Raw genomic sequence first — 13,264 nt, 5'->3', positions numbered from 1 at the left:
GAGTTTGAGTGAACTCTGGGAGATGGTGATGGACAGGGAGGCCTGGCATGCTGCAATTCATGGGGTCACAAAGAGTTGGACACGACTGAGCAACTGAAGTGAACTGAACTGAGAATATTCAAACTCATAGACATAGGAAGTAGAATGGCAGCTGCTGGGGAATGGAAAATTATTGCCTCATGGGTACATAGCTTCAGTTTGGGAAAATGAAAAAGTGTTGTAGAGATGAATGATGGTGATGACTTAACAACAATATGAATGTACTTAATGCCACCGAACTATATGCTTATAAATGGTTACAACAGTAAATTTTATGTTATATATTGTTACCACACACACACAAATCACTACTCCCAGCTTTATCAAGTACAGCAAACACAGGACTAGGAATTCTAGCAGCTTCCAGTCTTCACTCAGTCACCAGATGGACTCTGAGTCTGGGCAAGTCCCTTAACCCCTCAAAGCACTACTCAACCCACAGGTTTGTTACGAGGATTGAATGAGAACCCACAAGAAAGTACTCTGAAAAACCAAAGCTCCATCTGCGAACACAAGGTACCATCATGATTAGCCATAAACCTGCCCGAGGTTGGAGGCGGGGGCAAGCACTCACCCACACGGACAGTGCTGCAGAGGTGTGTGGGGGTTGGGGGAGGGCCGACAGTGTTAAGCAATTCTCTCACCTCCTGTACGAGAGGTTGCTGGAACAATGGAATGAGAGGATTCGTCCTTGGAATGTCAATGTGAATCTGAAAAAGAGAAGCCGTTATCCAAAAACACAAATGCCAGTTCGTTCTTTTGAGAAGTTATTTTCTTAGGATTTGGGAATCAAAGGGAGTAAGAATGAGAGTCAAATTTTATCTTTAGAAAGAACTTTAGAAGGCTTTAGAAACCTACCTGTCCATGTGGAATACATTCCCATGACAGCAACAGTTAACTGAACAGTAATGAAACCTCCCTGAACAAACCACTTAACACCAAACAGCAACAGGCTTCACAACTTAGCAGAACCAGCTGCTTTTCCCTATTGTCTGCCATCTGTTTTACTCTGGGCCTGTACTTAAATTTAACAGGTAGGATCAAAATGTGTATGCCTCTTTCAGATTCTTAATCCTCAACAGTCCGTAAGAACTAAAAGAGCTTGGAAAGCTCCAAAACTGTACCAGGAGAGGGAACCAGAGGGAGCTGGTGCTGAATGCCTGGCACTGAGAGTTCTGGTTTCTGCTACCAAAGACGTCACAATGACTGGTTTTGGCCTTGGGATTTACCGATGTCTAGTAACCCACAAGGCTTCCCTGGCGGCTCAGCAGGTAAAGAACCTGCCTGCCAATGCAGGAGACATGAGTTCAATTCCTGGGTTGGGAAGATCTCCTGGAGAAGGAGATGGCAACTCACTCCAGTATCCTCGCCTGGAAAATCCCATGGACAGAGGAGCCTGTTGGGCTACAGTCCATGGAGTCATGAAGAGTTGGGGACACGACTGAGGGACTACATGACAGCAACAACCCTAAGGACTGTCTCAGCAGCAGCTGAGGCTACTTCTGCTCTTGGGGCCTGTTGTAGACAGCTGCGCGCACCCAGTATCTTCCCCTCTGCAACCATCAGGCTCCTTTTCACACCTTCCACCTTTCCACAGGCGGTGTGGACTGCTATGGGCGATGGCAGGGCTCTTCCGGCTAAGGCTGCTGATGGCTATGGCTCCAACAGACAGACACACAAGCCAAAGAGACACTGCAGCTGTCAGAAGGACACACTGATGTCACAGGCCAGAGGGGTGGACTCACTGAGCGAACTCATTCTTCATCTTGTGTCCCACCACCCTGACTATTCGCAAGGGTTTTCTGTGGACCAGCGGCGCTGGCATCGCCTGGGAGCTCACTGGAAGCCAAGGGCTCACCCCAGGTGTCCTGAATGAGACTCTGCATTTTACCATAATCCCAAGTCAGAATTTTATCAAAATCCTAGGTGATTTCTATGCATATTAAAGTCCAAGAAGCACTGCTACTGACCAGGGACTCCCCAAAATCTATCTACTGAAAATGTCTAGGGACTTCCATGGTGATCCAATGGTTAAGACTCCATGCTTCCGCTGCATGGGTTTGATCCCTGGTTGGAGGACTAAGATCTCACATGCCGTATAGCACAGACCAAAAAAAAAAAAGAAGGCTAAAATCAGAGCTACTGCATTAGAAAGAGAGGATGTAGTTCTGGGAATAAATTTAATTCCTAACCACTGTAGCCTGTAGACGTGGCAAACCTGTACCCCGAGAGCACTTCCAGGAGCCGCACCTGAAGATTATGACTAGTGGGCAAAAGGGCAGCAGGTGATGACGTACCTGTCTGTAGGTATCCTGGTGATGTTCCTCATTTCGAGAGTCATAATACTGTTCAATGAAGCCAAAATACTCCTCCCGCTTCCGCTGCAAGGTCAACTTCCTCCTCTCAGTGTTTGCTGGGAGATAACCCTGTAGACAGGACCACTTGTCAGATGGGGACAGGCACTGGCTGGATGAATCCTTAACTTTTATTTTAGCCTGAACAGTGGCTTTGAAACTTTCAAAGGAAGGGAAAGAAAGCTGCCAAGAGGACAAGGGTAAATCCCTTTTTGGTTTTGGCCACCCAGGGTTTGCCCTGTCCTCATTCAATGAGATGCATGTGTGGGCAGATGAAGCCCAGCCGGGTTTCTCGGGGTTATGTATTCCTGCAACGCTGGGCGTGGGTCCTGCTGGGAAGCACTGCAGAGCTCTGGGGTTGGCACAGTAGAGCAGCGAATGTAGGTCAGTGGGAGGGAACTGGACCCAAGTCAGGACTTCTGGGGCTGCGTGTGTGAGAGGCAATCCTTCCCAGGGTCACGGAGAGGTGGCCGCCTCCACGGCGCATCTCAGTGGCGTGCCGTGTGAGCCTGTGCTAGTTACGTAATTCTTTACCGCAGTGATGTTGAGAATTACCAGCTTAGGAGGCTGAATGGAATCTGTGACCCAGCAGCTGCAACGTCCAGACATAGAACTTCTGGCAGCAGCCCCTCGCTCCTGGCTCCAGCTCCAGGCCACCCCTGATCTAGATCCCACTCTCAATTCTGACATCTCTTGTTCCCCTTCCATTCTCACTGCAGCTACTTCTAATAGCATTTGGACTTCTTAGAAGGAGCAGGGGCAGTGACTCCACGGCTACGAGAGTTGGGGGTGGGGGCCGATTAGGAGCAAGAGTTGTTCTCTCGCAGGCAGGGAAGGGACACGTCCACAGAGCGAGCAAGTGCCTGGTGAGCCGGAGCTGTGCTGGGCCCACCTCTGTGCATCCTCACAGCACCTGGCATCGTGCCCGGTAAACAGCTTGCCCTCAATAAATCCTTATGAATGAATGGATTTTACGGGCTCAGGAGATCAAAGTGTTCCTACCACAGCGGCTGGCACAGGGCTCCATGACTTAGTGAGTGTGGGACGAGTGCAGGCTTCTGAGGGAGGCCCGTTTATCAACTCTTCACGGTTGGGAAGTGGATTTCAACCCCCTTAGTCATTACTACTGAGAAAGGAGGGAAGCACAGGGAAAGTGGGACCTGCCACAGGAGAGATGGCTCACCCAGCCTCACTGTACTCCTCCTCAGTGCTGAGAAGGCGTGATCAGGACTATCCACACAAACCTAAGCTCTTCTACACGAGTGGAACAAACTCTCAAGGATGTGATTCTTTATGCAGAGACAGGACTTCAGTCCCATATCAGGTAGGACCAGAGAAGTCTACGGGGCAAGACTGATGTGCCCAGACCAGCCACCGCAGGAAGGGGGGCGCCGTGTGAGGCTTGCACTTCTCTACCCAGCGGGCAGAACTCACCGACAGGAGTCTCCAGGTTACAGGCCGAACCTCCCTGGGAACCCCCGGCCAGCTACACTTCCTCAGTTCATCTGCAAAAAGATGAAGGTGTGATTGGACTTAGCCCTTCCCGTGGGTGCCCAGAAACGAGCCTCAGCCAGCGCTGCCTGGTGCCCCCCAGCGTTTCAGGAGGATGATCGCCATCGCCACTGCCACCACCACCACCAGCTACCGACAAGCGTGGGTGAAAAGCCCAAAACAACAGCCCTGAGCAGCCAAGGTCATAGCTCTGCAGCAGTGATCCAGTCAGCTCAGAGATTAGAGTTAGAGGGGGGAGGAAGACCAGGAAGTGTGGATTTCAGGAGGAATCGCCTGGAGGTAGAGGAGACCGAAGCCAGAATGGGTGCGCTAGGCTCTACAGGCCACGGAGTCCAGTCCCGCCTAATTTGGCCCCTGATTTCTAGTTAATGTATTCTGACTGCGATACCTGCGTGTCACTTCAATGGGCACCAGATCAGGAGATGCTGGAAAAGTAAAAGAAGGAAGAATAAAGAGCAATAGCTTCCGGGTCTCTGAGAATTCCAGTCACCGAAAGGTCCGAGCTTGCCCGGGGCTCACGAGGGCAGGCGGGGTTGACTCACCCAGGTCGGTGTTGTGGCTGGAGAGAAGCTGACGGAACTTTTCCAGGCGGGTTTTCTCCCGGACGGTCATTGGGGGTGCCCCAGAAGCGTTCTGGTCTGAGATGCGGGCGACGAGCGGGATGACGGGTCGGAGAGGGAGTGACTGCTGTTTGTGGAGCGGGTTCCTCAGGCATGAGTCACCTGAGGGGTCGTTTGAAAGAGAAAGAGGACAGGCTGTGTGACGAGCGCAGATCCAGAGACACCTTAGACCTGACTGCTGGGCACGGGGCTCCTCCAGAGCCGCGGCTGCCAGGTCGCCCAGGGCAGGGCCACCACTCAGCCGCCCTCCGTTCGCTCAGGGGAAGGGCTGTGTGTTTATCATACATACCAAGGCACCTTCTGCGCAGAGACTCCAGCTACTGCAGCAAATCTGACAAATTTTTTGTGACTTCATGGGAAAAATCTATTGTTTTCTTTTTATCCCAACCTGGAACTTTTCTTGGGTGTCTAATAGTGAGTTTGGGGGCAACGTAGTCAAAGGCAGTATTTGCCTTCCCTTTCCTTGTCTCAGAGCACATGGAAAATGACACTGTAAAAGCACATCACGAAAAAAAAGGTGATGGCTGCTCTCCCAAAGCCCCAGGCCCCAGCCGGCTGCCCCGAGGGCTAAGAGGGTCAGTACCCCTTGTACAACTCTCACCTGTTTTTGGCTCACACGTGAGAGGCTCTGACCTAAGGCGGGTCCTCTGTGCTTCGACATTTCTCACCAAAATGAACCGGCTTTTAGTTCTGCCGGGATATGACTGAAATAACAGGCACATGGACTCAAGCTGAACTCTATGTCTGGTTCTAGACACTTCTGAACAAGATGGTGGCTAGGAGAAGTGAGCAGGAGGGCGCTAACATTCACTGACTGCTCACTAAGGCACTGAGCTGGTCACAGTTACCTACGTCCTCTCATTTGACCCTTACAACATACTACAGCAGGAATTTACCACGATTTTGAGGGAACTATAGCTCAGAGAGATCAAGTAATTTGCAAGGGAGAGCTGAGTTATCTTGGGTCTGTCAGATGCCAAAACCCTTATTTATTTTACTCCCCCAAACAAAACTCAGTTTTAAATTCTGACCATCCTTTCATGACTGTTTCACATTCTTTACATATTTGGGCCTTAACAAGTAGTCAGCACAACAAGAATTAAACAGGGAATCCTCACCAACCACCACTAGGAGGTTTACAGATTCAACGGCCACAGGGTACTTGGTCTGGATGCCTAGTGCGACATGGGGCTGAGAAAATGCAGACCACACGCCGCTACAGAGCTGAGACTGAAGGCCGCTTCCGGTTATCAGTGACTGGCTGACCGACACTCACAGGAGGGAACCCCGTAACGGGAGTGCTCTGGGTGGTCCTGGCTGCACAGGGGCAGCTCGTCAGGGATCGTGGTGGGGCCTTCCCTCGCAGTGGGACCCTCCGGAGACCCTCAGTCTCACGTGAAGACACTTTCCACAGCCAGGAACTGTGGTCACCTGGCCAGTGGGCACTGAATGCCTGTCTGGGCGCGTCACTGGGGCCCAAATCAGAGATGTGAAGTGACCGTGAAATGATTTTCCAGGCCTTACAGCCTCATTTCCAGAGCACATCCTTGTCTGAAACTGTAAAAGTTGTTCTCTGAGAACAGGAGCCAGGACACGCACCAGGGCTCTGACATTCCACTTCCTTTTCACCCTTTACCACAGTCAGCTGATTTAACTCTCACCAGCAGGAGGGTGCTTCCCCCTCCAGCTCAGAACGACTGACTCCCATAAAACACTTTAGGACAACATTAGACATAGCAATGGATACTAAAAAGAGTACACTAAGGTGTCTCCAAGCATCTCATAAAACCACCATCATCTCAACCGGTTACTGGTGCCAGTTTCCTGAAAAGAAGGTGGGATCTCCTCCCGCCTCACCCTAACCTGGCAGGCAGGGAGCTGTGACACAGGGTCTCTGTTTCTGAGGAACAGCAGAGAGACGACCTGCTGCTAGGGGCTCTTCCCCAGAATGGAGGAACGGTACCAAACATGTTTGAAATTCTGCCACTAACAACTTCAACTACATTTCGTCAACACACTTCAACTTGACCAGGTCCAAAGAAATGTGAAGCAACCACACCATAAGTGTTCTGGACCCCAGCACAGGGAAAGGAAGGAGAGAAGGGCAGGCAACACAGGGGTGTCAGATGTGAAGCCCCGGGTCCCAGGGCCAGGCAGCCATCCAGGCGGGAGAAGCAAGCACAGCTCCTGACCAGTGAGGCCCTCTGAGGACCCTCAGGCTCCAGCTCACTTATTTATCATCCAGTGGACGATCTAAGGGATGCCCCCCCAGAACCTGTTTTTATTTAAAGTGCGCTCTGCTGAAAAGGCTGAGCCTATGGCGGGAAGCTGGACAGACTTACTGGAATTTCTGGACAGCTGGGCGTCACTGCTGGACTTTATGACCTTGTAGCTGGCAGGTACATCTGATGTCGTTGACTGGGACCGTTCTGGTTTCACCCTCAGCTTGCTGTGGTTTTCCAGCACTTGGGCAGCGGTCGCCAGAGCAACTTTTGAGTTCAGAGTTTGGAAAGCAGGGGATGAAAAGTCCTCTTCCTCGTCATCACCAATGTCCCAAGCATCACTGGTGTTCCGGGCAAACTCGTGAAAACTGGAGGCCTTCTTATTTTTCAGAGGAACCGTGCTGACTTTTGACCGTTCTTTAATGAAGCTTTAAGAAAGGAGACACTGTTAACCAAGGAACAGTCCGACATATCCGACCACTTTCTCTTAACAGATTATTAATAGTATTACAAATTATCTCATACACAATCATTACCCTCTTCAAATAAAAAATATCCACATCCATTCCTTATCTAGAAGCGTCTAGACCAGCATTATGCTGCAGTACCAGATAAAACAAAGACAGAATCACTCTCCAAACATTCCACGTGCTCCTCTGTACATCCCAGCCCCTGCACTTAGGTGAGGCTACTGGTTCTGGCCAATGGGCTGAGGAGAGAAGTGAGGCCGTCCCTTCTGAGACAAAGTGTAAGGAACAAGTGTGAGTTCTCCCTTTTTTTTTTTTTTGCCAAACAATGTGGCATGCAAAACTTCCCCCGCCAAGGATCGAACCTGTGCCTCCTGCAATAGAAGTGCAATGAACCATCATGGAAGTCCTACGTGTGAGTTCTCTGTAAGCCTTATTCTGCCGTGATAACTGGCGAGGCTCCAGGTGGTGGCATCTCCTTCAGCCTGGATGACAGAGTGACTATGTGGAGCAGAGCCTGCCTTCCACACCCACTTTACCCTCACTTGGTCTGGAAGCACGAGTGAGAAATAAACATCTGTTGTGTCAATCCACTGAGATTTCAGAGTTAATCTGTTATAGCACCATATCCTAAAATATCTTCTAGAGCAGGACACCAACTACTGGTAGAACAGGAGATGATTTTAGGTAGCCCACGTGTATTATTATTAAACATTGAGTTTCAAAATGAACAAGTTGTTCTCTTTTTATTCTGTTAAAGTCCTGCTGCCTTTGAGGAGGGATCTGAGTTTGACGCCACTCTGTCTTTAGGATTATTTTTTAACAAAGTGAGGGCAGCCTCAGGTTCAACATTTTGTAAGCAAGAAGATCTGGCTTAGAATGTAATTAATGAGGCTGTTTTGTGTTTCACTGTATTTCTAAGGTTATTTTCTATTTTGGGCAAATGATACTGGTTTTCCACTTACAGAACTAGTAAGATTTATTTTAAAAGTAAATCTAATTGAGTACATAAGTTTATTTTTTCAAGTGCATTTAATAATAGTATAAAGTATTGCAAAAAAGTCATGAAGACGGTACATGACTTGAGTTTGCGAAATACTCAATTAACTTGTTGAGAGCCAGGTAGACCATTCTAACTTTCCTGAATGTTTCCTCTTTTTTCGGCTGTGCCATGAGGCATGCAGGATCTTAGTTTCCCAACCAGGAACTGAACCCACGCCCCCTGCAGTGGAAGCATGGAGTCTTAACCACTGAACCGCCAGGGAAGTCCCCCTGAAGTTTTCTTCTTTCTGTGAACTTCTTACGGTCTGGTGGCCCTTATTCTGGTTCCAGGGGACTGTGTGGTTGGGATGTTTCTATAACTGAGTCTTATCTAACATCCTTCATACCCCAAGTAGGGAATCAAAGAATACAGCCTCAAGTAAATTTACACCTGAGGACTGGAATGCGACATCATTAAAATGCCTCACTATTTCCCTTGGCAAGGCAGGGCAACTCTAGTCTAAAAACCAGGCTCTGCCAGAAGAGCTGAAGTCCCCCATTTCCAAGAGATATTCTTCCCTTTAGGGGCTGGTCTGATACCTATGACACCTCCCAAGATATGTCCAACAGTCATTCTGAAAGATAACTATTGTTAGCATTGATAAAGAAAGACTGGTAACTCACACAGCTCATCGGAATGACCCTATTATTAACACCAAAAAAGGAGTAAGATATGACAGGCATATTTTCAAACACTAGCCTCACAGAGTAAAGGAAAACGCATCACACAAGATGCAAGAGATAACATGAGATTACACGATGTAACAGCTCAAACGTGATGGAAACGAGAAACCATTTTCCACCCACTAAATTAGCAAAGATTCAAGGACGTATCCTCTCGGTGCTGACCCAGGTATAGTGAGACCAGCTCTCTAATAGCACAGGTGGGGGTGTATGTCGCACCACCTTTCAGAAAACAACCTAGCAATACACACCCCATCAGCCTTAAAATGACTCATAACCTCTGACCATAAGAAAATAATCAGACAAGGACCTATTGTGTAGCATATGGAACTCTGCTCAGAGTTATGCGTCAGCCTGGATGGGAGCTGGGGTTTGCGGGAGAATGGATAGGTGTATGTGATGGCTGAGTCCCTCTGCTGTTCACCTGAAACTATCACAACACTGTTAATCAGCTGTACTCCAAATCAAAATAAAAAGTTTAAAGTTTGAAAAAAAAAGAATCAGAGTCAAACAAAGGTGATCTGAAACAGTCTATAATGGTATTATGCATTTTGGTTAAAAACTGCAAACATAAACATCTAGAAATTACAAATGATGAAATATACTACAGTTCAGCCACCAGATGCCACCGAAAATCACATCATGAAGGCTATTTAATAACACTAGAAAGTGATCTCAATAAAGTGAAAATTGAACGAAAATTATGTATTTTTTATGATCTCTATATTTCTTAAAAAGTATGTGCACAGAAAAGACCAGGAAGAAAACACATCAAAAATGTTAACACTGCTTATCTCTGGGCTCTGGAATGATAGTTGACACTTAATTTTTATACTTCTCTGAATTATTCATGTTTTCTACAATGAGCATATTATTTTTATTAATCACTGGAAAAGGTTGTTTTGTTGGCTCTCGTCAATCCCCAAAGAAAGAGTACTTCTAAACCTACTGAAAAAAAAAAAAAAACTGCGGCAATGCAGCACAAAAATCTGCTCATCAGAAATCCACCGAGAGGCAAATTACTCCTCTATAGACCCTCTGAGGCTGTATGTTCTGGACTCGTCACTATGACGGCTTCTCTGTGAAAGGGAACCCAGATCCACAGCCTGCAGTACTCACCTCAGAGCATCCGCTGTCAAGACCAAACAGGCAGATGTGTCAGAAAGAGCTGCCATCAAAAAAGAATGGAAAAAAGCACAGGAGGCTGTTGTCTTCCTCCTTGGAGACCACGCAAACCTCAAGACTGCGCATGACAAATTCAACAGTGATATGAAGTGCTTGGGAGGGCGAGGTTATTATTTGTTTTTCTCCTGGTTGGTGTTTCCTAAATACCCTCTTGAAGTCTTAAGGATTCTTTAGGGATGTATGGCTGAGTCCCTGCATTGTTCACCTGAAACTAACACAGCATTGTTAACTAGCTATACCCCAATACAAAATGCTTCTGGTGTTAATAAATGAATAAAATCTAAAAAAAAAAAAAGAGAATTCTTTAGGGAATTCCCTGGCGGTCCAGTGGTTAGGACTTGGCACGTTCACTGCTGTGGGCCCACGTCTAATCTCTGTTAGGGAACTAAGATCCCAAAAGCCGCTCTGCATGGGCCAAAAAGAATCCTTTAAATAACCATGAATCAAGAGGCTCAAAATCAAGCTGAATTTTGATTCAAGTCAAAGAACTGACTGGATACGGTTAGTCTAACACTGGGTAAAGCAATAGGGAGACGCTGGAATGGATTAAAACATGGCACCAAGAGATGGGTCACGCTGAGCACTGGGTTCTGACAGACGCTGAGCTTTCTATACAAGAAGGTAAATTAGCTGAGTGGTGGGAACATGAGTGTTTGTTATCTTTTTCCATTAACCTTTTTATGCATTTAAAGTATTTCATTATATTTTTGAAGCAGATGAAGGTTCAAAATAAGTAAACTAGAATAAGAATTGGAATTATTCAGATGAACACTTTGCAAATAGACATTGGAAAGAAATACTCCAACACAATGGAGAGGAGAAAAGGGAGGAAAGGCTGCCTTTCCCTGTGGTGAGAAGACACGAGAGAGTCCAAGCTGTCCATTTACAGTCTGCTAGAAATTAGAGATACCTACCTCACAAAAGCCCAAACTCAAAGTCATCAGCCAGTTAAAGAAGTCAGCTCTGTCCTTAGGAAAGAGACCTTCACGGAGGAAGGGGTTGGCATCACCTATAGGGGAAGGAGTCTGAGGACACAATAAGGTTGTAAGAACCGCTCTCAAGAATGAAAGAGGAGGGAATTCCTTGGTGGTCCGGGGGTTAGGACGCTGTGCTTCCACTACAGGGGCTCGGGTTCACTCCCAGTTGGGGAAGTAAGATCCTGCCAGTCACGTGGCACAGCCAAAAACAAACAAAAAAAGAGGAGCGTGCCAGTGAAGAGATACCTCTCAGAGGAGCAGAAAGAGTACAACCCTGCAACAACGATGGCAAGGTTTCAAGGCTTCGACGCTTTCCTACGTTTATTAACATTGTTCTCCGCAGGGAATCATGTAAATTCACACATACATGGTTCCGCTGTTGTCGTTTAGCCTCTAAGTTGTATCCAACTCTTTTTTGTGACCCCGTGGACAGTACCTGCCAGGCTCCTCTGTCTGTGGGATTTCCCAGGCAAGCATACTGGAGTCGGCTGCCATTTCCTTCTCCAGGGGATCTTCCTGACCCAGGGATCGAACCCGTGTGGCAGGCAGATTCTTTACCACTGAGCCACCAGGGAAGCCCTTATATACATGGTAGTTAACATTTGTTGGCTGTTCACCAGGTGCCAGGCTCTGTACTACTGTTTATACATACCCATTTTTCTTACTAATGCTCATTCATTACCCTATGGAGGTACTATTATTATTATTCCTATAGACAGATGAGGAAACTGAGGCTTCCTATGGTCATGAGCAGGCAGGGAAGTCTGGGCCCAAATCCAGGTCTACCTGTACTTTCTAACCAACCTGCCTGGAAGACCGGGTTAAAAAGATGAATCAAGATGAGGCCGACTAGGATCTGCAGCCTGGGAAGAGGAGTTACCAAGCAAACTGAGCACATTGCACCACAGCTATAATCTCCACGTGCCCATGGCTAGCAGCCCCAACTCTGTAGGGAGACTCTCCTCTACATCAAACAGGCTGTGTGTGTTGGTAGCCAGAATGGGAAGAAGCCACATCTGGGGATGTGGCTCTTGGAGGAGAAATGTCTCTCTTCCCTTTTGACCCCAGGAGTCACAGTAAAAAGTGAATCCAGGTGATTCTAGCTGGGGATGCCTCTGGCATATAGGCTGCCTCATTTTAACATGGTCCCAACTTAACCTATAACTAACCCAAGGCACAATAATGCCACAGTGTGGCTTCAAGTTTAACCAAAATTATTTAAACAGAACTACACCAAAGTTACAACCAAACTGGCCTCATACAAACACCTCTTTATAGCTGTATGCCACATTATAGCTTAAAAAGCACTTTCACAGATACCTCATTTAATCCTCACAGCAACTTTGTGAGGGGAGCCTTATTATTTCTACTTCATAAATGAGGAATCTAAGGGTCAGAAAAGTTGAGTAATTTGCCCAAGATCATGGAGTTAGTAAGTGATGCATAAAAAGTGATTCAAGAAGTGCAAGTGACACTCAAAACTCACAAATATATAATGACTGACTCACGAAGAGAAACTCCGTTGTTTGATGATTAATAGCTTGTTAAATCGGAGAAGGCAATGGCACCCCACTCCAGTACTTTGCCTAGAAAATCCCATGGATGGAGGAGCCTGGTAGGCTGCAGTCCATGGGGTCGCTAGAGTCGGACCCGACTGAGCGACTTCACTTTCACTTTTCACTTTCATGCATTGCAGAAGGAAATGGCAACCCACTCCAGTGTTCTTGCCTAGAGAACCCCAGGGACTGCGGGGCCTGGTGAGCTGCCATCTATGGGGTCGCACAGAGTCGGGCACAACTGAAGTGACTTAGCAGCAGCAGCAGCAGCAGCAGCTTGTTAAATGGTAACACAAACCACAGGATATTTTGGAGAAGAGTGGCTACAGGTTATAGGGGTTAAGAAACAAAAGATCACTCACTCTGTGATTGCATTAACACTATACTGTTTTTACTGATATGGCTGTTTACTTAGTAGAAATATGACAAAAATTTATTTGACACTGCTGAAATCAGATTGATTATATTCTTTGCACCCAAAGATGGAGAAGCTCTATACAGTCAGCAAAAACAAGACCAGGAGCTGACTGTGGCTCAGATCATGAACTCCTTATTGCCAAATTCAGACTGAAATTGAAAAAAGTAGGGAAAACCACTAGATCATTCA

General features: G+C 47.1%; 1 protein-coding gene across 3 annotated transcripts in view; it reads right to left on the bottom strand.

Moving 5' to 3' along the window:
- Positions 1 to 13,264, bottom strand: part of TBC1D22B (TBC1 domain family, member 22B) — a 77,565-nt gene that overhangs the window by 43,660 nt on the left and 20,641 nt on the right. For all 3 annotated transcript variants that reach the window (XR_826012.1, XM_010848684.1, XM_010848683.1), the window contains 5 exons: positions 6,868 to 7,175; positions 4,448 to 4,627; positions 3,828 to 3,898; positions 2,337 to 2,465; positions 684 to 749 (listed from right to left, as the gene is read on the bottom strand). Coding sequence is in view for 2 of the 3 variants with exons in the window: in XM_010848684.1 (XP_010846986.1) it covers positions 684 to 749; positions 2,337 to 2,465; positions 3,828 to 3,898; positions 4,448 to 4,627; positions 6,868 to 7,175 (754 nt within the window). In the remaining variant the exon portion in view is untranslated. The remainder of the gene's footprint in view (positions 1 to 683; positions 750 to 2,336; positions 2,466 to 3,827; positions 3,899 to 4,447; positions 4,628 to 6,867; positions 7,176 to 13,264) is intronic.

The sequence above is a fragment of the Bison bison genome, unplaced genomic scaffold (assembly GCF_000754665.1).
Source record: "Bison bison bison isolate TAMUID 2011002044 unplaced genomic scaffold, Bison_UMD1.0 scf7180017864270, whole genome shotgun sequence".
NCBI classification, from domain to species: domain Eukaryota; kingdom Metazoa; phylum Chordata; class Mammalia; order Artiodactyla; family Bovidae; genus Bison; species Bison bison.
This window is presented reverse-complemented; position numbering and strand designations above follow the sequence as displayed.